Raw genomic sequence first — 24,245 nt, 5'->3', positions numbered from 1 at the left:
TGTCAAAAATACTAACCACTCAGGTTAGGATGTAGACTTACTGTATACACCAGGCAATCCCCTTATGGGGGATTTTGATCCTATGGTTAATGTGGGCCCAGTTTGTCAGGTCACTTCACTGTAAAGATACATTTCCTTTCAACAATTTCTAATTAATTTTGAATGCTTAAAATGGTATTTTGAATGTTTCTTATTCTTAAAAGATAAGTCAAAATAAAGGTCTCACATTCATCTAGAGTTTATTCACTATCTGAGGAAACACAAAATGCCAGTTTTCTTACACACGGAGTCAAATCTTCACATAGCATTTAAATCTTAAAGTCAACAAATAAGGTAAAAATCACATATTTCCAAAATGACATCCCTGAAGAGCTCTTAGGAAGGCAACAGAAGAGAGGTTGGCATATTATCCTTCAATAGATTCCAAACAGCCAGATTTTTGCTTCACTGTGCTGTTTTTGGTGTTCCTTCAGCTAAATATCAGATAAAATAGTTGGCTTACATTTGAGGGCCTTGGTGTCTTTAAAAATTAGATCTTAAAACTCTAGGACTAGGGGAAGGGTAACTGGGAGACTGGGATTGACACATATACATACTACTATATATAAAAGAGATAACTAATAAGGACCTACTTATAGCACAGGGAATACTATTCAGTACACTCTGTAATGACCTATACAGGAAAAGAATCTTTAAAAAGAGTGGATAGTGCTTGCTTTAGCAGCCCATATATTAAGATTAGCATGGCCCTTGCACAAGGTTGACATGCAAATTTGTGAAGCATTCCGTATTTTTTAAATCAAAAATGACACAAACAGATGGAGAAATATACCATGTTTGTGGATTGGAAGAATCAGTATAGTGAAAATGAGTATATTACTCAAAGCAATCTACAGACTGAATACAATCCCTATCAAGCTACCAACGGTATTTTTCACAGAACTAGAATAAATAATTTCACAATTTGTATGGAAATACAAAAAACCTCAAATAGCCAAAACAATCTTGAGAAAGAAGAATGGAACTGGAGGAATCAACCTGCCTGACTTCAGACTATACTATACAAAGCTACAGTCATCAAGACAGTATGGTACTACCACAAACACAGACATATAGATCAATGGAACAAAATAAAAAGCCCAGAGATAAATCCATGTACCTATGGACACCATATCCTTGACAAAGGAGGCAAAAAAATACAATGGCAAAAAGAAGACAATTCCTTTAACAAGAGATGCTGGGAAAACTGGTCAACCACCTGTAAAAGAATGAAACTAGAACACTTTCTAACACCATAACACAAAAATAAACTCAAAATACATTAAAGATCTAATTGTAAGACCAGAAACTATAAAACTCTTAGAGGAAAACATAGGCAGAACACTCTCTGACATAAATGACAGCAAGATCCTCTATGACCCACCTTCCAGAGTAATGGAAATAAAAACAAAAATAAACAAAAGGGACCTAATTAAACTTAAAAGCTTTTGCACAACAAAGGAAACTATAAGCAAGGTGAAAAGGCAGCTTTCAGAATGGGAGAAAATAATAGCAAATGAAACAACTGACAAAGAATTAATCTCCAAAATATACAAGCAGCTCATGCAACTCAATATCAGAACAATAAATGACCCAATCAAAAAGTGGGCCAAAGAACTAAACAGACATTTCTCCAAAGGAGACATACAGATGGCTAAGAAACACATGAAAAGATGCTCAACATCACTCATTATCAGAGAAATGCAAATCAAAATCACAATGAGGCACCATTTCATGCCAGTCAGAATGGGTGCCATCAAAAAGTCTACAAACAATAAATACTGGAGAGGGTATGGAGAAAAGGGAACCCTCTTACACTGCTAGTGGGAATGCAAACTAGTACAGCCACTATGGAGTACAGTGTAGAGATTCCTTAAAAAATTTGAAATAGAACTGCCAAATGACCCAGCAATCCCACTGCTGGGCATACACACCGAGGAAACCAGAACTGAAAGAGACACATGTACCCCCAGTGTTCACTGCAGCACTGTTTACAATAACTAGGACATGGAAGCAACCTAGATGTCCATTGGCACACGAATGGATAAGGAAGCTGTGGTACATATACACAATGGAATATTACTCAGCTATAAAAAAAGAATGCATTTGAGTCATTTCCAATGAGGTGGATGAAACTGGAGCCTACCATACAAAGTGAAGTAAGTTGGAAAGAGAAACACCAAACAGCATATTAACACATATATATGGAATTTAGAAAGATAGTAACAACGACCCTATATGCAACACAGCAAAAGAGACACAGATGTAAAGAGCAGACTTTTGAACCCTGGGAGAAGGCGAGGGTGGGATGATTTGAGAGAACAGCATTGAAAACATATATTACCCTATGTAAAATAGGTGATGAGTGCAAGTTCAATGCATGAAGCAGGGCACTCAAAGCCAGTGCTCTGGGACGACCCAGAGGGATGGGGTGGGGAGGGAGATGGGAGGGGGGTTCAGGATGGGGGACACAAGAACACTCATGGCTGATTCAGGTCGATGTATGACAAAAATCACCACAATATTGTAAAGTAATTAGTCTCCAATTAAAATAAAGAAATTAATCTCAAAGAAAAAAAAAGAGAGTGGATATAATAACTGATTCACTTTGCTGTACAACTGAAACCAACACAACACTGTAAATCAACTACATGTCAATAAAATTTTTAAAAAATCTCTTGGACTGCACTATGGAGAGGCACAGAGAACTAAGGCAGATAGAGGGGATAGCAGGCCACAGTTCCTGAATTACACCTGAGGCTCCACCCATGAAACACACGGGAGGAAGAACAACCCACACTGTTTAAGTGGCTGTTTTTATCCTTCTCTCTTTCCCCCACCACTTTCCTGGTCAGTATTACCAAGTTCCTATAGGTTAAGTGCATGTATGCTGAGATGCACCTGTATTATCAAGTTAGTTCTTGCCACACTAGTAAGAAAATATACACCGGGGAAAGGCAATAGAGAAACCTTCAGAAGTCAGTGTGTTGTGTTCCTGAATAACATGGCCCCAAAACAGGGACCTCAGGATATCGCAGGTTTCCATGGGCAGGCCTCTGTTTTGACCTAGTCCTGCTAATTATTAGATAAGGCAGTACGAGCTGTAATCTCAAATTCAAAACCCTGGCAGTTCACTCTAATCCTTCTCCCAAGTGCCACAACTAAGATCTTGTGCAGCCAAATAAATGAATAATTGTAGAAAAAATAAAATAGGTAGAGTGTTAAATACTACCAGGGGCTGAGAAGAAAAAGATAAAGTAGCAAAAAGAGGAGAGACATGTAGAAATCAAGGTAGGGGGTTTTCAGATGGGGGAGTCAGGGAAGGCCTAGCTGAACAGGGTGACTCTGGAGTAAAGACCTGCAGAAAGTAAGGATGTAGACGAGGTAGATAACTGAGTCAAAATGGTTATTTCACTCAGAAAGGACAGCAAGTGCAAAGGCCTAGGGGTGGGAGCGTGCCTGGCAGGGGCAATGAATAGCAAGGAAGGTCCACAAGGACCTGTGCGTCTAGCCAGAGCAGAGTAAACGAGGAACAGGAAATGAGGAGTGGCAGGGGCCGTATCACGTGGGATCTTCAACTTGAACGCTGAATGAGGGAGACAGTCCTTGATATGTTTGAGCAGAGGAGAGACAGGAGCTGGCTTCCATTTTAAGGAGATCACAGGTTGTTGTGTGATCAACAGAATGAAGTGGGGCAAGGGGAAGCAGCAGGAAGCCGGGTTGGGAGGCCTCTGCCTTAATCTTAGGTGGAGATGATGCCAGCTGGTGGGACGGTGGGGGTGGTGAGAAGTGGCTGAACATGGCCTCTGTCTTGAGGGTAGACACAAGCAGATTTGCTGAATACAGGATTTTGAGGAAAAAAAGAAATCAGGAGGTCAGTTCCAGGCATGTCACATTTTGGATGTTTACTAAACATTCAGGAGGAGATGACAAATGGGCTACTGGATATACAAACCTGGAGGTCAGAAACAAGGCCAGGCTGGAGGTACAAATGTGGCAGTAATCTTATTATTGGTGACATCTTAAAGTGATATGGTTGGATGAGCTCACCAAGGGGATGAGCGTAGATAGAAAAGAGCCCTGGGGAGGGAAGGAACTGCCATTTTGTATAATTCTTCCAAAAAGTTCCTTTTTTTCTTCCTCTGCAAGAATTCCAACTTTAGGGTACTTCCATGGTAATTCAGTGCTTAAGACTCCACACTTCCAACACAGGGGGTGCACATTCAATCCCTGGTCAGGGAACTAAGACCCTACATGCTGCATGGTACAGCCAAAAAAATGTTTTAATTCTAAAAAAAATTAAGAATTCCAGCTATAATATGACAACCCTGTAAAAATGAATAGTTTTGCTCGTAAGCCAAGATGTGGTATAATTCCACCTCCTTCCCAAAGATGGATGGGGCTGGACCTTAAATGATAAACTTCATACCGTGCCACTCACCTTTCAGGATAAGCTGAGACTTCTCAAAAGGCAGGGCCACCCCTGCCCGGCTGGAGCTGGCAGATGCCATGTCATCACCAGGACACTGAAAGACAAATATAGCAGCAGGTTTAGAGGACATCTAGTAAGAGACTAAGGAACTGAGCTCAATTTTAATATCTGAGTTTAAAGAGACAGAAGCAAGAAAACTGCAACATTCAAGCAACTGCAGCCATCAGCAGCCATGCTGCTTCCGGCCGAGTGATGTCTGTCTGTCTCTCTTGCGATGACTACTGAATCTGGGCATGACTTGGATGAGCTGAGTAAGACACAGCACTGCTACATCCGAGTCTTAAGGAGAGAGAGCCTAAAATAATATCTCTAAAAATAAAGTTACAGTTCAACAATTAAAAAAAAAAAAAAGTAGGGGAACTAAGATCCCACATGCTGCAGGGCAGCTAAGCCCACACACCACAGCTACTAAGCCCGCGAGCTCTAGAGTCTGTGGTCCACGAGGAAAACCTGCCTGCCACAACTGGAGAAAGCCCAGGACATAACTAGAGAAAGCCCATGTCACAACAAAGACCCAGTGCAGCCAAAAATAAATAAATGGACAGAGGCTTTTAATAAACATTTCTCTAAAGAAGATATACCAGTAAGTGTGCTTATTGAACAAGGAAATGACAGGCCAGGATTCAACCTACATCTTCTGATTCCAAAGCCCCACAGTTACTCAGTCAACCACCCTGTGCTCACCTGCATGTTCACATGAACCAGGCCAATGAGCACGGGAAATTGCCGGGGGCCAGCACAGGAGTCCCCACCCGTAACAAGGTTATGTGGGAGAGTTCTGGTGGGCAAGGCGAGCCAGAACTCGAGGGGTGCCCCTCTGGGCCTGCCTGAGCGTCTACCCCAAAACCAGAGTCTGCCTACTTTAGTGCTTTGTGCTCTCACCTATACCTCTGACTTTACGGGGGGCTATCCCCCACCACCATCTCTCTCTCTGAAAAAGAGTTAACTTACAGCTCCAGTTAATAAAGTTCCTGGGCGTAACAAGAGTGTTTTCGTTCACAAACCCCTCAGATGGCTCTCTAACTTGCCTGACAGGCTTACCCGGACTCCTACAGCTATGCATACGATTGTTTACAGTCTCCCAACCGCGAGAGGCATGGGGAGCTTAAGATATTCAAATAGTATAGAGCCTCTCGGAGAGTTAGAAATTGTCAGAATAGAACTAGTAGAAGATTTCATTGTTGAGCCAATGCTTGCTGCCAAGTTTCCACATCCCCTGTATTGTATCCTTGGAAGTGTATTAATTAATATAGTTGGTATGTAGAAAAAATAAGTAGTGGCCTTGGTGTTAACAACTTTAGACCCTTAAGGTAATAAATTCTTTCCTTTGTTGTAAACCCATTGCATCTTTGCCCTGTAGGAATGCAACTTTATCTAACACCTTCGGGAGGATGGTGCCAAACTTTAAAATAATTACTCTTAGAGAAAATAAGTCTTATGGTTGACAAACCTTTGTCAGAGTCATAAAAGGTTAACATGCCTTCTGGCCAGAAGATGATGTAAATCACCTAATCCATTTGTATACGATAAGTTTGCAGAAAAGAAACCCTGGTTTCGATAAGGATCAAAGACTGCTGACTTTGCATGATTTCACATCCCCTATTATCCTCTATGTGCAGTTTAGGGTATAAAAGCCCCTGTTGAAAATAAAGCTACGGGCCTTGCTCACCAAAGCTTGGTCTCCCCATGTCGTTCTTTCTCTCACCTTCTGGCTGAATTCCCATCTGGAGCGTGGAGGCTCGTCAAGCCTACTAATTTTGCCTGGGCTTCTAAGATCTGACCAGGGAGGCCTTAATGTCTCCTCTCCTTCGGGAGAACGGGAAGACGCCTGCGGCCTACATAGGTGACGCAAACTCCTTATCTTGGAGTTTTATTGGTTTTCCACGTAAATCAAGTTATTCAGCCTCTTTTCTCCACTGAATTTTCTCACTGAGCTATCCCTATTTAACCACTCTTTATATCTCTAATTAATCTATTCTAAATCGCTGATGCCGTCATCCTGAGGGAATCCCTGGATCCAACCGGGGCTGGACCCTGGTAGGAAATAATTCTTAATTGACAACATCAGCCATAAGGCATACCCATCGCTTCATCTTGGCTAGAAGCAGAAGTCTATCTTGCCTTCTGAATGGATCTTTTTACTCATATATAATTGCATAAGCATCATCATTTGGAAAATATTGGTTCACTGAGGTCTATAGATAGTCCAAATGTTGACATGTTTCATCAATCTCTATCCAAAAAAGTTCAATTTGTGAATGTCACCGCTGATCTCATCAGACAAGGTTTTGAGTATTGGGAAGCTTTCAAGTTCTTTGTGGTAGATGTAAGGGTTCCAAAATTTCTAATTTTCACTTAAAACTCATATTTTATTGTTGGCAAAAAGTACTGTCAGTTGTTTTCCTTGAAGTGACAGGCTCACTTCATTCATCAGGAAAATGTCTGCCAAACACCCAAATCTATTAACATTAGTTTGTCTGTTGATTTTTTTATAAAGCAAAAATGTTATTTCATGAGAAAAGCAACTATATAATTCAGCTCTCTATTCAAACAGTCATACAAGTGCTTTTTCTCAACACAGCCATTATACTGCGGTACACAGGAAAAGGTGTTTTAGGCATATTTTCCATTTTCATCACACAGAATATTAGTCATTTTACTGCTTCATCAAGCACATTTTCAAGTGAAACTGGCTTTTTCTTTCCTCTTTACTGAGTGGGTCGTGGTGAGGAACACAGTGACAGTGGCCCGGGCTGGGCACACTGCCCTGATTTACACTGTGGCACCAACATGTTCACTGACCTTTGCTTTCACACCATGAGTGCAGATGTGTCACAGTGAAAGAAGGAAAAGTTATCCTGAGAACAGCTTTGACCCTGCAAAACCCTCAAAGTCGTGAGGGGCCACCAGGGCCCTGAGGATCACACCCAAGAACAGCTACTGTAAAAACACTATGACCAGGGCTTCCCTGGTGGTCCATAATGAAGAACAGCCCCTGCTCACTCTTGTGCAGCCTGTGTGCAGCAATGAAGACCCAGGACAGCCAAAAACAAACAAATAAATCTTATTTAAAAAACAAAAAACACCCACTATGACCCAATTTCATTCCTTTTTCTGGCTGAGTAATATTCTATTTGTAGAGACATGGATGGACCTAGAGGCTGTCATACAGAGTGAAGTAGGGCTAAAAGAGAAAAACAAATATTGTATATTAACGCATATATATGGAATCTAGAAAAATGGTACAGATGAACCTATTCGTAAGGCAGTAACAGAGATGTGGACATACAGAACAGATGTGCGGACATGGGGTGGGGGAGGGATGAGCTGGGAGACTGGAATTGATACACTACTATGTGTAAAATAGACAGCTAGTGGGAACCTCCTATACAGTACAGGGAGTTCAGCTCAGTGCTTTGTGCTGACCTACACGGCTGAGATCAGTCAGTTCAGTCCAGTCGCTGCAACCCAATGTACTGCACCACGCCAGGCTTCCCTGTCCATCACCAACTCCCGGAGCTTGCTCAAACTCATGTCTACTGAGTTGGTGGTGTCACCCAACCATCTCACCTTCTGTCGTCCCCTTCTCCTTCTGCCCTCAATCTTTCCCAGCATCAAGGTCTTTTCTAAGGAGTCAGTTCTTTGGATCAGATGGCCAAAGTATTGGGATGGAGGGGGTCTAAGAGGGAGAGGATACATGTATACATAAAGCTGGTTCACTTCGTTGTACAGCAGAAACTAATACAACACTATAAAGCAATTATACCCCAATTTAAAAAAAGAACACTATGAAATTCCTATTCCATACAACATCATTTGTACCTTCTTTCATTCTATTTGTATCTGATCTCTCCTCTTAACTCCCTCTTCTGAAGAGCTGTTTAGCCTTAAAATGTGGTTATGAATGCACCATATTATTCTAAGAATGGAAGTCCTTTGTATGAGAATTAAATGTAGCTACAGCTAAGTCACACTGACTTTGACATTTTCCACAGAAGAATTCTATGCTTCAAGATTTTAGCAAAAACAAAACAAAACCATTTGCCTTCTTTATGAGATATACCCAGTCCAAAATAAATTTTAAGGGACCAGTTGTTTTTCTAGACTAGTCTGTAACAGGCATGTTTACTTTGATCTTAAATGTAAAGCAGCGGTGGAAACTTCTGGAATGTTATGGGTAACATATAGGAATATAATACTGCAACTATTCTTATCAAGACTTCTGGAAACCAGACATTCATGGTATGAAATCCAATAGTGAATTCTCAATCCTTGTCTTAGATGACCTATTGGCAGCTTCAGACACAATGGATGGTTGACTCTTTCTTCCTTGAAATGCTTTCTCCTCTGGTCTCTTCCAGGACACCACTGCTTGATTCTCTTCCTGCCTCTCAGGCTGCTTTTTCTCAGCCTCCTTCATTGGCTTCTTCTCCGCTCCTGAACCTTCAACCACCTGTGTGTCCAATAGCTTAGCCCTTACACATCTCCCCTTGGTTATCTCAGCACATCTCATGGTTTCAGCTACCATCTCTTTGTGGACAATCCCCAGTGGGTGTGTCCAGTATGAACCTCACCCTTGAACCTCAGGTCCTCTTGTCCACTGACAAAATTGAGCTTCTGACATTTGCCCTCAATCCTGTTCTGTGTCTCAGTTAATGACAACTCCTTCCATCCATACTTCTGGAAGCAATGAAAATTAGGTGGTATCTGGCAACCTCTGACTGAGTTAAAGATGCATCCTGAATATTCACTGGAAGGACTGATGCTGAAGGTGGAAGCTCCAATACTTTGGCCCCCTGATGCGAAGAGTCAGTTTATTAGAAAAGACCCTGATGCTGGGAAAGATTGAAGACAGGAGGAGAAGGGGACGACCCAGCATGAGATGGTTGGATGGCGTCACCGACCGATGGACATGAGTCTGAGCAAGCTCTGGGAGATGGTAAAGGACAGGGAAGCCAGGAGTGCTGCAGTCCATGGGTTCTCAGAGAGTCGGATCCGACTGTGAGATTGAACAACAACAACAATAACTGTACCTCCCAGGATTCCACCCGTAGGTATTTGCCGGGAGAAAATCCTCCAACTAGTGCAGAAGAAACCATGTTTAAAATGTTCAACATGGTAATGTTCATAACAGCAAACATTTGTGAATAACCCAAATGCCCAACAGTGAGAGGAATGAATACATTGTGAAATAGTTATAAAATGCGATGCTATAGATTTCTTGAAATGTAGGATTTCGGCCTACACACACAAACACCAAACTATAATACTAGAACTAAAAAGAAAAAAAAAAGTATCAGCATACCAATAGGACAATGCCAGTGGTATACATTTGAACCTACACAAAACAAGTGCGTCGACTGTTGTGGACACACGTAAGGGAATAAAAGTACAGAAGCATGGACTCGAAGAGACCACACCAAGCTGAGACAGCAGTAACCTCTGGGGAGCAGAGGAGGGAGCAAGGCAACTGGCTCGAACAGAGAGAGACCAAGGGAGCTTCAACTGTATCTGCCACATTTCATTCTTTAAAGGAAAAAATATTGAAGCAAATATGGCAAAATGTTAATATTCATTAAATCCAGATGGTGGCTTTTATGACTGTTATCTTTTTCTCTGAACCACTTCATATGTTTGATCTTTTTTCATAATTTAACAGTAACTTTAAAAGAGAGAGAAAAAAAAAGATGATATCTTGAGTAATGAAGGAAAGATTAATGATTGCAAATTAAGCCTCAGGGCTTTCAGTAACAGAGGTTCAAACACTAAAAGTTGGAAATCCATTATTTGTAGACTTAAAAAAAAAAAAGAAGAAGAATTTAAAAATCTTTACATCTACTGGGACTTGTTTTCTCCTAAAGCAACTCGACTGAGTATAATTTTTAAACTAGCTTGTTCTCCCTGAGCTTTAGCTGTTTTTAGCCTTTGGACGGAACTCGAGAGAATTCTGGAGGATGAAACTCAAAGCCCTCACATGTTCTGTTAAATGGGAGGAAAACCAAACCTCTTGATCTACACTTCATGGCCTGAAAACAAAATCAATCAGATAAATTCCAAAGGCAGCTCAGAACAAAACCAACAGGAAAAGCAGTAGAAATAGATAAAACTACCATGTTTTCTTTCTCTAACGTCTTTCATAATTACCGTCACTGTTTATTTACAATAACTCATATTATTTATGCAGGGCTTTGTCTGTCTCTCCAAATCCATTAGCAAGATACCACCCTGACACTACAAGCTAGGTCTTGAATTGAACCTTTCCAATCCATGTATAAATACAAATAACCATCACTATTGAAAGAAGTCAGATCCTACCCCAAAGTACCTAAGATTTCCGTCTCAGAGCCCCATGTTGGACATGGTTCCAATGGGCATGAGGTCCAAACTCCTAACACCCACTTTAGGAAGTTTATGAAACCTGAGATCCAGATTTTACACTTCACCTGTCTAAGCAACACAACTAAATGACTCTTTACATGCTCAAGTAAATTTTTCCCCTGCTAATAGTGATGAAAGTATTTGTATTCAAGTCATTCCCAAGAAAACTGAGTTAGCATAAATGTGGGACAGGCCGAGGGAGGAGGCAGAACATGCTAAAATATCACCAAAGTTTATAGATGCACAAAGAATTTCATTATTCAAGGGAGTGATGGATTTATTGGGAGAAAAAGAGGGGAGCTGGAACTAAGTGTGGTAGATCTACCCACATTTTCTTAAAAAATAAAAAACATTGTCTTCTGAACTTCACCTCTACATAAATCTCAACAAGCACTTTTTAAAATAAAATATAAAATAACAGTAGAAAATATAAAAGTATATCATACATAAATGAAAGTGTTATTTCATAGAAACTGTATTTAGGGACTCCCCTGGGAGTCCAATCACTTAGACTCCACATTCCCAATGCAGGTAGGTAGGCCTGCATCCAAAGCCTGGTCAGGGAACTAGACCCCACACGCTGCAACTAAAGATCCTGAGTGCTGCAACTAAGAGCAGACAGCCAAATGAATGAATAATTAACTAATTAATTAAACACGTGTAAAGGTCACAGCCCAGGGACAGAGACCCATTAAGAGACTCAGATTTAAGGAATTCCCTGGGAGTCCAGTGGTTAGGACTCTGCGCTCTCACTGCCAAGGGCCCAGGTCAGGGAAGTAAAATCCCACAAGTCACGCAGCCCAACACCAACAAAAAAAATGAGATTCAACCATAAAATTATAAAATGCTTTCCCTCCCCCACATTCTGCCACTTTATCAAGGGTCCAAAATATTAATAATAACAGTGGATTACAGTTGAAAGAGCTAAAAGGTATATGCTCTACTTAAGAAAAAGTTCTTAGGAGGACCAGAGACACAAGGGAAACAAAAACAAGGATACTAGCATAATATGAACTGCTGCTGCTGCTGCTAAGTATCTTCAGTCATGTCCGACTCTGTGCGACCCCATAGACGGCAGCCCACCAGGCTCCCCCGTCCCTGGGATTCTCCAGGCAACAACACTGGAGTGGGTTGCCATTTCCTTCTCCAGTGCATGAAAGTGAAAAGTGAAAGTGAAGTTGCTCAGTTGTGTCCGACTCTTAGCAACCCCATAGACTGCAGCCCACCAGGCTCCTCTGTCCATGGGACTTTCCAGGCAAGAGTACTGGAGTGGGGTGCCATTGCCTTCTCTGAATATGAGCTTCAGGTACCTTCAATTACTTTAGTCATTAAATACAAGCCAACTCCAAGCCAGATTACACAAAACGCCTAACTGGATAAAAGCCTGTTCACTCACCCCAGATCTTATTATCTAATACATCATGCCTGGCTTTCAACTAGAAACTATAAGCTATACTAAAAGGCAAGAAAAAATAGTGTGAAGAGACAAAGCAAGCATCAGAATTAGACTCAGATATGACATAGATTTTCAAATGATCAGACAGGGAATTTAGAATAACTATTATTAATATCTTAAGAGCTCTAATGGAAAAAGCTGACAACATTAAAAACAGAGGGGTAGGTAATAGTAAGCAGAGACATGGAAGCTCTAAGAAAGAATACAAAGAAAATGCAGAACACAGTAACAGAAATGAAGAAGGCCTGGATGTGGCTGAGGGAAGAATCAGTAAGCTTGGAAATAAATTAACAGAAACATTCCAAACTAAAATGCAAAGAGAAAAAACAGAATTAATGAAAAAAGAAAATACAGAAACTGCCAAGAACTGTGGGACAATTTTAAAGGGTATAAAATACACATAACTAAAATACCAGAAGAAGAGAGAATGGGGCAAAAGAAATATCTGAAGTAACGTGGACAATAATTTCCTAAAATTAATGACATACACCAAACCACAGATCCAGGAAGCTCATAAGAATCAAAAATACCAAAGTCAATTTGACTAAAAATAACAAAAATCAAAAAAGAAACTTAAAAAACAAGAAAGAAGAGAATGCAATGGGATGTTTACAGTGTTAAAAGGAAAAACCCACCAACCTAGAATTTTCCGTCCAATGAAGTTACCAAAGGAGAAAAAATGATATTCTCAAACAAAAACCTGCTCTGCAAAAACTGTTGAAAAGAAGTTCCTTAGAAAGAAAGAAAATTATATAGGTCAGAGACTTATATCTACACATAGGAAAGAGCGTGCATGCGTGCGTGCGTCTGCGTGTACACGTGCGCATACGTGAATGCCCAGTCATGTCCGACTCTTTGCAACCCCATGGACTGTAGCCAGCCAGGCTCCTCTGTCCATGGAATTTTCCTGGCAAGAATACTGGAGTGAGTCGCCATTTCCTCCTCCAGGGGATCTTCCTGACCCAGGGATCAAACTAAGTCTCCTGTGTCATCTGCACTGCAGACAGTCTTTACCACTAAGCTACCAGGAAAGAGCATGAGAGAAGAAATAAATGAAGCTCCACCCACTGGCTTCTTTATACAATAAAAGATGGGTACTGAGGGAAATGGCGTGTGTGGGGAGGCAACGTCAAATAGGAAACAAACAAGAGAACTAGAGAAGGGACAAGAGGTATTGGGGAAAACAAAGCAGTGAAGGAACACAGGGATTTGGTGGTGGGAGCTGGAAGTAAGATTTTAAAGGTTGCAGACAAGGCAAGTCTCATTTAGAAGGGGATTTTCCCTTCCGAGCAAAGGTCTGAAGAAGGGAACTGAGGGTATCTGCCTTAGAACATGCCAAGCAGACAGGGGCTTCCCGAGTGGTCCAGTGGTTAAGAAACCACCTTGTTATGCAGGGATCTCCCATGGCATGGAGCAACTAAGCCAGAGCTTCACAACTACTGAGCCCAAACACCACAACTAGAGAGTCTGTGCACAGGAACAAAAGATCCTGCATGATGCAACTAAGACCCAAAGCAACCAAATAAAGAACATTCCAGGCAGATAAAAGGGCAAGAACAAAAGCTCTTGAGATTGTACCAAATTGTACCAAGATTCTTCAGAGTGTAAAGAACAAAAAGGGGCCAGTGCTGCTGGAGGGCAGAGAAAGAGGAGGATGATAGTGTTAAGAGATGTGACTGCAGAATTCCCTGGCAATCCAGAGGTTAGGACTCTGCACTTTCACTGCTGGGGGCACGGATTCAATTCCTGGTGGGAAGACTAAGATCTCACAGGCCTCAGGGCAACTACTGAGCTCATGCTCCACAGCAACAGAAGACCAAGGGCCACACTGAAGACCCAGCGCAATTAAAATAGAAAAACAATTCTTGACCTGGACAGAATACAGAGGTGAAAATGCATGGCTGACTCTCTGTTTTTGTTGAAATATAGTTCAGGTACCATCAGATCAGATCAGTCGCTCAGTCGTGTCCGACTCTTTGCGACCCCATGAATCGCAGCACGCCAGGCCTCCCTGTCCATCACCAACTCCCGGAGTTCACTGAGACTCACGTCCATCGAGTCAGTGATGCCATCCAGCCATCTCATCCTCTGTCGTCCTCTTCTCCTCCTGCCCCCAATCCCTCCCAGCATCAGAGTCTTTTCCAATGAGTCAACTCTTCGCATGAGGTGGCCAAAGTACTGGAGTTTCAGCTTTAGCATCATTCCTTCCAAAGAAATCCCAGGGCTGACCTCCTTCAGAATGGACTGTAAGTTCACCCTTTTAAAGCATACAATTTGGTGAGCTTTGGTATATTCAGAGAGTTGTACAACCATCACCACTATTGAATTCTGGAACATTTCCATCACCCCAAAAGAAACCAATAGTCACTTCTCACTCATCTTTGCTCCCCTGTCCCTAACCACTAACCTCTTCTGTCTCTCTGGATCTGCCTATCCTGGATATTTCAAATAAATGAAATCAAACAATATGTAGCCTTTTGCATCTGGTTTCTTTCATTAGCATAATGTTTTCAAGGTTCCCCACACTGTAGCAGGTATCAGTATTTCATTTCTTTTTCTAGCTGAGTAACATTCCATTTGTAAGAACAGACCACATTGTGTTTACCCATTCATCAGCCAATGGACAACTCAATGTTTGTGTTATTAGGACGGGTTGATTCTTATGTTGCTGCAGTTGGCTGGGCTGCACGACTTGCAGGATCTCACTTCCCTGACCAGGGATTGAACGTGGACCACCACAGTGAAAGTGCCAGTCCCAACCACTAGAATTCCCAGGATAGGTTGATTCTTTAAGCATGGGTTCATAAACAGTCAGATACAACTGAGTGACTGACACTTCTCACTTAGCAATGGCAGATTTTGGTATCTGCAGGGGTCATGGCAGGGGACTATAACTGTCAAGGGCACCTCCAGCAAGAGGGCATCTGGCCTTCTGACCGTACCTCTTCCAAACCCCTTTGATTCAACCCAACCAGTCCTGAGCCATGGTCAGTCTTTCAACACATGTTCACAGACCCCTGGTAAGCCCCGGGTCTATGCCAGGCCCTGGAAATACAGAATGCCATGAGGCTCCTGCCCTTTGGGACTCAGATATCTTGATCTAAGAGGCCCCCATTAAATAAATCCTCAGAGAGCTTTTGGCGGGAGAAAGCAACCACACATCAGATTTAGCAAGTGACAGTGTCTGAAGTACTTGATTATTCTTATCACCCAACTTCAGCAAGAACCTTTTAGACCAGTAAGTAAATCTTTTGGAAACAGATTACTTCATCAGTCACTAGCCATCACGTGGCACTGGACAAGTTACTTCTCATCCTCTCTAAATTTCAGTTTCCTAGTCTGTGACATGAACCTAATGATAGCATTTAATGCTTACCTTGTAAGATGATCATAGGGAATAAACGAGTTCAGGTAAAGCAGCCAGCAAATACTACTAAGTGCTCTTTAAGGATTACTACAAGCTAAATGTGTCCTTGATGTTGAAATTCCAGCTCTGAGATTCCTGAAATTCTTGACCCAGGTTTGACTCAAGGAACCACTGAACACTGATCTTGAGACAGAAGAACTTGCACAGCAGATGAGGTAGGGAAGAGCAAAGACAACTCACCAGCACTAAGGTTTTATTTTTAATTAAAAAATAGGTAGAAGGGCTTCCCTGGTGCCTCAGTGGTAAAGAATCCACCTGCCAGTACTGGAAACACAGGTTTGATCCCTTGTCCAGGAAGATGCCACATGCCACAGAGCACCTAAGCCATCTAAGCCCTTGCGCCACAACTAACTAGAGCCTGTGCTCCAGAGCCTGAAAGCTGAAGCTATTGAAGCTACACACTCTAGAGTGCATGCCCCACAACAAGAGAAGGCACCATAGTAAGAAGTCCATGCTCGCCACAACTAGAGAGTAGCCCCCACTCACCGCAACTGAAGAAAAGCCCGTGCAGCACTGAAGACCCAGCACAGCCCTAAATAAATAAATAAATATTTGTTTTAAAACAACAGGCAGAGCTTCTTATTCATAAGTACAGACCCATTCTGTATCCACTTCTTGAAAGAAGTGGATGAGACAGATCTGTTCAGAAGATTCCTCTTTCCCCCACCCTCTCATGCTTTTCCAACACTAATGCTTCTTTCTTGGCCTCTTTCCTCTGTCCAGCACTGAGTTCCCTTCCATCCTCCAAAGACCCATCTTGAAAAGCAATCAAATGGAACTGAACTTGGCCGAAGGCCATCCGTACAAAGACCAAGCACATAAAAAGAGAGGGAGGGACAGGGGAGGTCATAGCACTGGAAGGACAGTGGGATTGTAAGTCAGTAATGAAAGAGACAGGGATGTTCCCTGGTGGCCTAGTGGTTAGGATTCTGGGTGTTCACTGTTGTGACCCAGGTTCAAACCCTGGCTGGGGAATTGCAAGCTGCACAGCTGGCCAAAATAAAACAGAGAAGAGGAGACTGGAAAGCAGTTCCAAGGACAAAACAGGAAGCAAAAGGCATGGGTGACACAGAAAGAGGACCTGCCCTAGGTCAGGGCTGCCAAGTCTTGATAGCTGGCATTTTCCTGGAAGGAGTGATTAACGTGGGGACTGGAATGTTTTTCAAGCTGCTGGGGGAGAAGCAGGAGCAGGGGACTGTAACCTTCTCAAAAAGATTCAGTTGGTTCTTTTTAAGAGAAACAAGATTTTCCCTTTTGTCCCTACCTCTCAGAAATTCAAGAGTCTAAAACTGTCTGAAGCAACCCAAAGTCAATCAAAAGCAGTTCACTGACTTGATTCCAGTGGAAGCTGACATTCACGCATCCACTACCACAGGTCCTGCTGACAGAAGCATCAGACCTGGGTTCAGAAGACCAAGATTCAAACGCCAGCCCATCCACGTCTTAAGTTACACCACCGCATGCATGGATCACTTCACCACAGAGAGATTCTGTTTGTTTTAAATCTATAAAACAGCAGGATGCCTGGCAACAACATGCATTCAATGCCTCTTAGGTAGAATCAACATTTCCAACAGTAAAAAGTCATTACCCGTCCTTGCGGGCTGTCTTTCTCTTTCCCATCCTTCTTGGAGGTCTCTAAATTGGTTGCCAACCCAGAAAGCCCAACTAATTCCAAAAACTGGAACTCAAATAGATTTTCAGCGGCACTACAGAGACACGCGCTGGGAAGAGTCACCTCCTTAGAAAGAAAAGAAACCCATTAGTTTGTGGTTATTCAAAAGGGTCTTTAGATGAAAAGTGAAAAGGAGAGAAAACCAAGCTCCCCAAGACACACTGCAATGCTTAAAATACCTGCTAGTATAAACCAAGATTTTTGTTTCAAAATTTAAATTCTAGCACTCCTCTTGGCTATGTATCCACATTACGCCGTAAGTGACCTTGCCCAGTCTCCTCACCTCCTCATGCTAACCACTTCCACAGGTACAACCCCAGCCCAGCCTGACTCTGGACTTCCCTACTGAACTGCCCATGACACCATCACTGGGCATTCTACAATCAGAGTCAATGAAATTGAGCCCCAGCTTTGTTTCTCCTACAGTCTTCCTGTTTCAGTCAGTTCAGTTCAGTTCAGTTCAGTTGCTCAGTTGTGTCCGACTCTTTTCGACCCCATGAATCGCAGCACGCCAGGCCTCCCTGTCCATCACCAACTCCCGGAGTTCACCCAAACTCATGTCCTTCGAGTCAGTGATGCCATCCAGCCATCTCATCCTCTGTCGTCCCCTTCTCCTCCTGCCCCCAATCCCTCCCAGCATCAGGGTCTCTTCCAATGAGTCAACTCTTCGCATGAGGTGGCGAAAGTACTGGAGTTTCAGCTTTTAGCATCATTCCTTCCAAAGAAATCCCAGGGCTGATCTCCTTGCAGTCCAAGGGACTCTCAAGAGTCTTCTCCAACACCACAATTCAAAAGCATCAATTCTTCAGTGCTCAGCTTTCTTCACAGTCCAACTTTCACATCCATACATGACTACTGGAAAAACCGTAGCCTTGACTAGACGAGCCTTTGTTGGCAATGTCTCTGCTTTTGAATATGCTGTCTAGGTTGGTCATAACTTTCCTTCCAAGGAGTAAGCGTCTTTTAATTTCATGGCTGCAATCACCATCTGCAGTGATTTTGGAGCCCCAAAAAAATAAAGTCTGACACAGTTTCCACTGTTTCCCCATCTATTTCCCATGAAGTGATGGGACCAGATGCCATGGTCTTTGTTTTCTGAATGTTGAGCTTTAAGCCAACTTTTTCACTCTCCTCTTTCACTTTCAAGAGGCTTTATAGTTCCTCTTCACTTTCTGCCATAAGGGTGGTGTCATCTGCATATCTGAGGTTATTGATATTTCTCCGGGCAATCTTGATTCCAGCTTGTGCTTCTTTCAGCCCAGCATTTCTCATGATGTACTCTGCATATAAGTTAAATAAGCAGGGTGACAATATACAGCCTTGATGGACTCCTTTTTCTATTTGGAACCAGTCTGTTGTTCCATGTCCAGTTCTAACTGTTGCTTCCTGATCTGCATATAGGTTTCTCAAGAGACAGGTCAGGTGGTCTGAAACTTCCTGTTTCAGTTAGTAGCAATTCCATTCTTCCAGGTGTTCACACCACAAAATGCGTTGCCTTAACTCCTTTCTTCCTTTCACATCCCCTCCACACTCGATGTAGGCGTACTTCAAAATAAACCCACACCGAACTGCTGCTGACCACCTCCATCACTGCCACCCACCCATCCTTCACCTGGACCACGGCAGGAGCCTCTAAACTTGTCTCCCTGCTTCTACCTCACTCCTCTTTGCTTTCTCCACAAGGCACCCAGAGTGAGTCTGTTAAAAGCCAGGATGAAATGTGTCCAATCCACTGCACAAAATCCTCCAATGGCCCCAACTCACTCTGAGTGAAAACGAACATCCTCACAGTGGTCTGCAAGGTTCCCACAACCTGCCCATCTCTCCCTTTACCCCCAGCGCCTCTCTGACCTCATCGTCTTCATTCCTCCCCTTTACCCACCCACTCCAATCACATTGGTCTCCTGGCAAGTCCACCAAGCTGCCAAGGGTGGTCCATCCTTTGGACTTTCGAGCTTGCTCTTCCCTCTGTCTGGACCACTATGTCCCCATTTAGCCACTTGGCTCCTCTCACCTCCTTCAGATATTCACTCAACTGTTACCTTCTCAGGAAGACTTCCTAAGCACTCTCTTCAAAATTGCAATGCCAAGATTTCCCTGGTGGTCCAGTGGCTAAGCCTCTGAGCTCCCAATGCAGCAGGCCCAGGTTCAATCCCTGGCCAGGGAACTAGATCCCACATGCCCCAACCGAGAGTTCAAATACAACTAAAGTTCCCATGGGCTGCAACTAAGGATCTGAGTGCCACAACTAAGACCTGGTACAGCTAGTATTTATTACTTTATTAATAAATAAAATTTTAATGCCAGGCAACACTCCACATTCTGCCTCCCTCCTTTATTACAACATAATGTGCATTTACTTGGTTATTTTGTTCATGTGCCTTTCACCACTAAAATTAAAGATCCACAAGGACAGGGGTTTTTGCCTTCATTGTGTAACACAGTCCTGGTGCTCAGAACAGCACTGTGCACTATAATTTTTAATTTTTCAGGAAGCATTTTAAAAACTAAAAGCAAAGGAAATTTCAATCCTATTGTTTTAACCCAATAAACTTTAAATACTATCATTTGTAGCACATATTCATATTATATTTACATTATCATTATTATAATATTTTTAACAGTTAAATATTTTGCCTTTTTTCTTCATACTAAGACTTCAAAAATATAGTGTGTGTTTTATATTCATAGCCTAACTCCAGGGCTCAACACTGCAGAGTGACCACCACACTGGACAATGTGACTCTAAAACAATGCCTGGCACAGAGTGGGCACTTATAAATGTTCACTGAATGAAAAAGTTTTCCCAGGAAGAGGCAGCTATGGTATAGCACAGGATTTTCTAAACTTCAGTTACACTCCATGTTCACAAATTTTGCTATAACCTGTACTAGCTTTCCCTTAAAATGTCATCCTTCATAAACTTGAAAAAATATTTTAAAATAAAACTTTATGTTGCTTCTATAAATGGAAAAGAATGTGCTGAAGGATAAAATGCCTGGGCCTGAGTCCCTACTCACTCACTCACTCCAGATTCTAAAGCAAGGACTTCACTAAGCCTCAGTTTCTTCTTCTGCAGAATATGGACAATTCCAACCTTCACAGGATCACGGTAAAGATTAAATGAGATGCTGTCATAAACTCTTTGCAACTGGGAAAGTAGTCATTAAATGAAGGAGACTGAGAAGCCAACTCAAGCCTTATCTCATGCCCATCATTTTCACATGTACCAATAACAGAACATGGCAAGCACATCTGACAAGAGAAGACCAAGGACTCAGGTTCAAATCTTGTCCTCCACTTACAGGTCTGTGACCTTTAGAAACTCATTTATTTACCAAACACTTACCAAGTGCCCACAATGTGCCAGGAACTAGATTAGTAGTTAAATAAGTCAAATAAGATATGGACTCTACCCCTGAGGAATTTGCAGTCTAGCAGGGAGAAAGAGATCAGTAGATAAGAAAAAGCAAAAAAATGTAAAAAAAAAAAAAAAAAATCAAGTAATCTCTCTCAGGTCTGTTTGTTCATTGTGAGATGGGAGTAACACCTTCCCAACCTAACTCACAGGACTGCCAAAAAATCAATTTTTAAATGTTTGTCAAGTACTCCAAAAACTTCAACTCATTATTCATTAGAAAAGTATTTTTTTTCCTACTTGTAATCCAAAACGACTCTGACTCCTGTTAATGCCCAGTTTACACATTCACTCCAATAACACCACATCTGTGAAATTCATTCCACTTTTGCAAATGTTAGTAAACACGAAGAAAATGAGGACGAACAGCTTTAGCACAGGTGTTTAATTTCAAAATCATGATCCAGGTCACAGTTCAGTCTTGCTACCTAGTTACAGCCCGTAGAGATAAGCAGTCACATGGTAAAGCAAACTGAATAATTTAAACTGAAGAAAGAGGAAAAGTCATAAAGTAGTGTAGGTAGACACTGTCCAAGGTTACAGCATATCTATATTGGTGAGGTAATGCTGGGACTAGGTCTTCCTCAACACTGGAGGTTAAAAGCCACTTTAAGGCCAGAGCAACATGCCCACTTTAAGTCTGGAAGTTGATCTGATCTGAGCAAACCGCTAAGATGATCTGAAGGACCAGGTTCCCAAGAAGTGGAAACCATACCCAAGCAAGACGGTCAAGATTCTATGATCCCTCCTGAAGTTTAAAACACTGAATGGGAACAAAATCAAAGTCTGGAGTACTAATCATTTCCAAAGAGGAAGAAAGGAAAAGACTCTCAGGTGAGGCTCACGCTGCATCTTCTTGCTAATTTCTCCTTTTTTCCCCACCACGTCACTCGCCCATTCTCAGGCGACCCACTACAACTCAATCCCCCAAGTCGCCCCTTCCCCCTGCCCCGCTTCCTCAACAAAGGTCACTCCTCTTCATGCCTGGCACCTATGATGCTTTCCCTTTCCGGGACGACTTGCTGGCCGCCGCACCCAGGACGGCCTTCGCGCCCACCTCGGAGCAGCCCCCGCGCACGGCCAGCGGCGCGCCCACCCCGCTCGGGCGGGAGTCGGGACACCCCTCCTCGGAGGCCGGAACCGCCGCGCCAGGCCCCTCCCACAGGAAGCCGCCGCCCCCCGGCGCCGGGGCCGCGCCTCCCCCGGCCCACCCCGCGCCGCCCGCCGCCCCCGGACTTCCCTGCGCCCCCACCCGCCCGCTGCGTCCTCAGTGCCCGCGCTGGCTACCTGCAGCGGCCACAGAAGCGGCGCCCAACTCCTCTCCCACTTCCGCTTTCCACAGCCCGCACTCGGGCCAGGTCACGTGACCACGCGCGGTCAGCTGACCCGGAAGAGGCTGGCCGGGCCTCAGGTGTGGGCAACCTAGGCCAGGCCTGAGAACCTCTGGCCAGAAGGCTTTCTTGTCTTTTGTACGTTTAAAAAGTGGGAGGATTTTCCACTTGCTAGATGGTCTCCCAGCAAACAAATTGAAGTCTCGCAGAGCGCCAGGCGCTTCGTTTACTCCTCCCATCAACGCTGAGGGCGGGTCTATCTTAGCTCCATTTTACAGGTGAGAGGAGGCGTTCAATCTATCAAGTCAACAGATATTTATTGAACTCCTTAGGGTTAACAGACAAGATAAAATACAGAACACCGAGTTAAATGGTAATTTTAAACAGCCATTAATACGGAGGTGTGCCCCAAAATATTGTCTGGTACAGTACATATTTATAGTTAAAAAAAAAAAAAACTAGTTGATACTCATATGTAATGGGCATCCTATGTTTTAATTTGCTATACCTGACAACCCTAAGCCTACTATGTGCCAGGCACGTTTCTAAGCTCTAGAAACTCAAAAGTAGCTTTTGTGGAGCATCTGTTCTTGTGACATAAAACAAAGGTAGAAAAGCTTCGAAACCTTTGCTGTTGTCCATAAGATGCCCCAGCACACCAAACTAACCCCATTTCGATAATATATGGATTAGATAGAACTTTATGAATTGGAAAATAAAACATTTTAAGTCCGTATTCTTTACCAATGGTCAAGAACTTCAGCTTTGACAAGTTGAATGAAGGCTCAATTTTTCACTTTCAATCACCATTAACTAAAATTAGTATTAATCGCCTAATTAGCCTTAAGCACTGTGCACTAATTAGTCCGTTATTCTTAGGTCTTCCAGTTGGAGGGATCAGATATGCATACAAATTAAACTGGTTGAGCATTTAGTCTCTACTTTTCCCATCCCAAATCCATCCAGGAGATGGCCTTTTAAGGAGCTACAGTCCTCTCTTAACACCTTAATTCTTACAGTAATCCCATCTATAAAACTATTAAAATATCTCTAGTATTCTCTAGATGGGAGTTGTACTAATTCTATTCTAGGGGAAGGCCTCTTTGATTTGGTGGCATTTGAGTAGGTGTTCACCCAAAGGAAAAAAGGGATTAGACAAGGCAGTCTCTCACTGTGGGTTAAAGGAGTAAAAGCTTAATATATATCCTGAATAATGGCAGCCCACTCCGGAACTCTTGCCTGGAAAAATCCCATGGACGGAGGAGCCTGGTAGGCTACAGTCCATGGGGTCACAAAGAGCCGGACACGACTGAAAGACTTCACTTTTCTTTCATAAAGTCCCTACATGGTCCCTTCCACCCCTCCCCTTTGTTTCTTTCATCTCATCTCCAACTGCAGTTTCACTCAGTACCCTGCTTCAGCCACTCTAGCCTGAGGGTCTGTGGACTTGCTTTTCCCTCTTCCTGGAAAGCTCTTTTCCTGGGTAGCCAGTTGGCTCACCCCCTCATCTCTTTCATATGTTTGCTTAACTGTCCTTTGCAGTAAAGCCTTTCCTGGTTACACTATTTAAAATCGCAACTCATCTCTTCCTTCCCCTCCTACAAGTCCCTTCCTGATTTGTTTTTTCTCTCCTTATTTCCTCAACTTAGCACTATCTGCCTTTCACATGAATGTGTATATGTATAATCTGTTACTCCCAACAAAAAAATTACGACAACAGGGGCTATAACCCAGCTTCCAAAGCAGTACCTGGCCAATAGGAGGCCTCTTTAAATAATCCGTTGAATGAATAGACTACATCAACTTTTATTGAGCTCTGAACTGGCTGCTATAGGTCCTACAATATAGGAGATATTTTAAGACACATAAAAAATCTGAACTATGTCATCATGAAAGCACCCCCAAAAAATTAAAAAGAAATTGAAATGTTCATTTAAGGAAAAAGGCCCCTAAAACAGTCCCTGACTTCCAACCTACTTAAAGAAGACAACCAAGTAACTGCAATGCAAAGCAGAAGTAATAACTGCTC

General features: G+C 42.7%; 1 protein-coding gene and 1 pseudogene across 7 annotated transcripts in view; one reads left to right on the top strand and one right to left on the bottom strand.

Annotated features, from left to right (window-relative positions):
* The window catches only part of WWP2 (WW domain containing E3 ubiquitin protein ligase 2), a 176,815-nt gene that overhangs the window by 121,372 nt on the left and 31,198 nt on the right, over positions 1-24,245 (bottom strand). For 4 of the 7 annotated variants that reach the window (XM_055553490.1, XM_055553491.1, XM_055553493.1 and 1 more), the window contains one exon: positions 4,481-4,565. In XM_055553490.1, coding sequence (XP_055409465.1) covers positions 4,481-4,550 — 70 coding nt within the window. In that variant the 5' untranslated portion in view covers positions 4,551-4,565. Of the gene's footprint in view, positions 1-4,480; positions 4,566-16,278; positions 16,325-22,172; positions 22,514-24,245 lie in introns of all 7 variants that reach the window. The other 3 variants (XM_055553487.1, XM_055553489.1, XM_055553488.1) reach the window with 2 other exon arrangements.
* LOC129632669 (uncharacterized) lies at positions 709-795 on the top strand (annotated as a pseudogene).

The sequence above is a fragment of the Bubalus kerabau genome, chromosome 17 (genome assembly GCF_029407905.1).
Source record: "Bubalus kerabau isolate K-KA32 ecotype Philippines breed swamp buffalo chromosome 17, PCC_UOA_SB_1v2, whole genome shotgun sequence".
Lineage (NCBI taxonomy): Eukaryota > Metazoa > Chordata > Mammalia > Artiodactyla > Bovidae > Bubalus > Bubalus kerabau.
The sequence above is the reverse complement of the archived record's forward strand: the minus strand, read 5'-3'. Positions and strand labels throughout refer to the sequence as shown.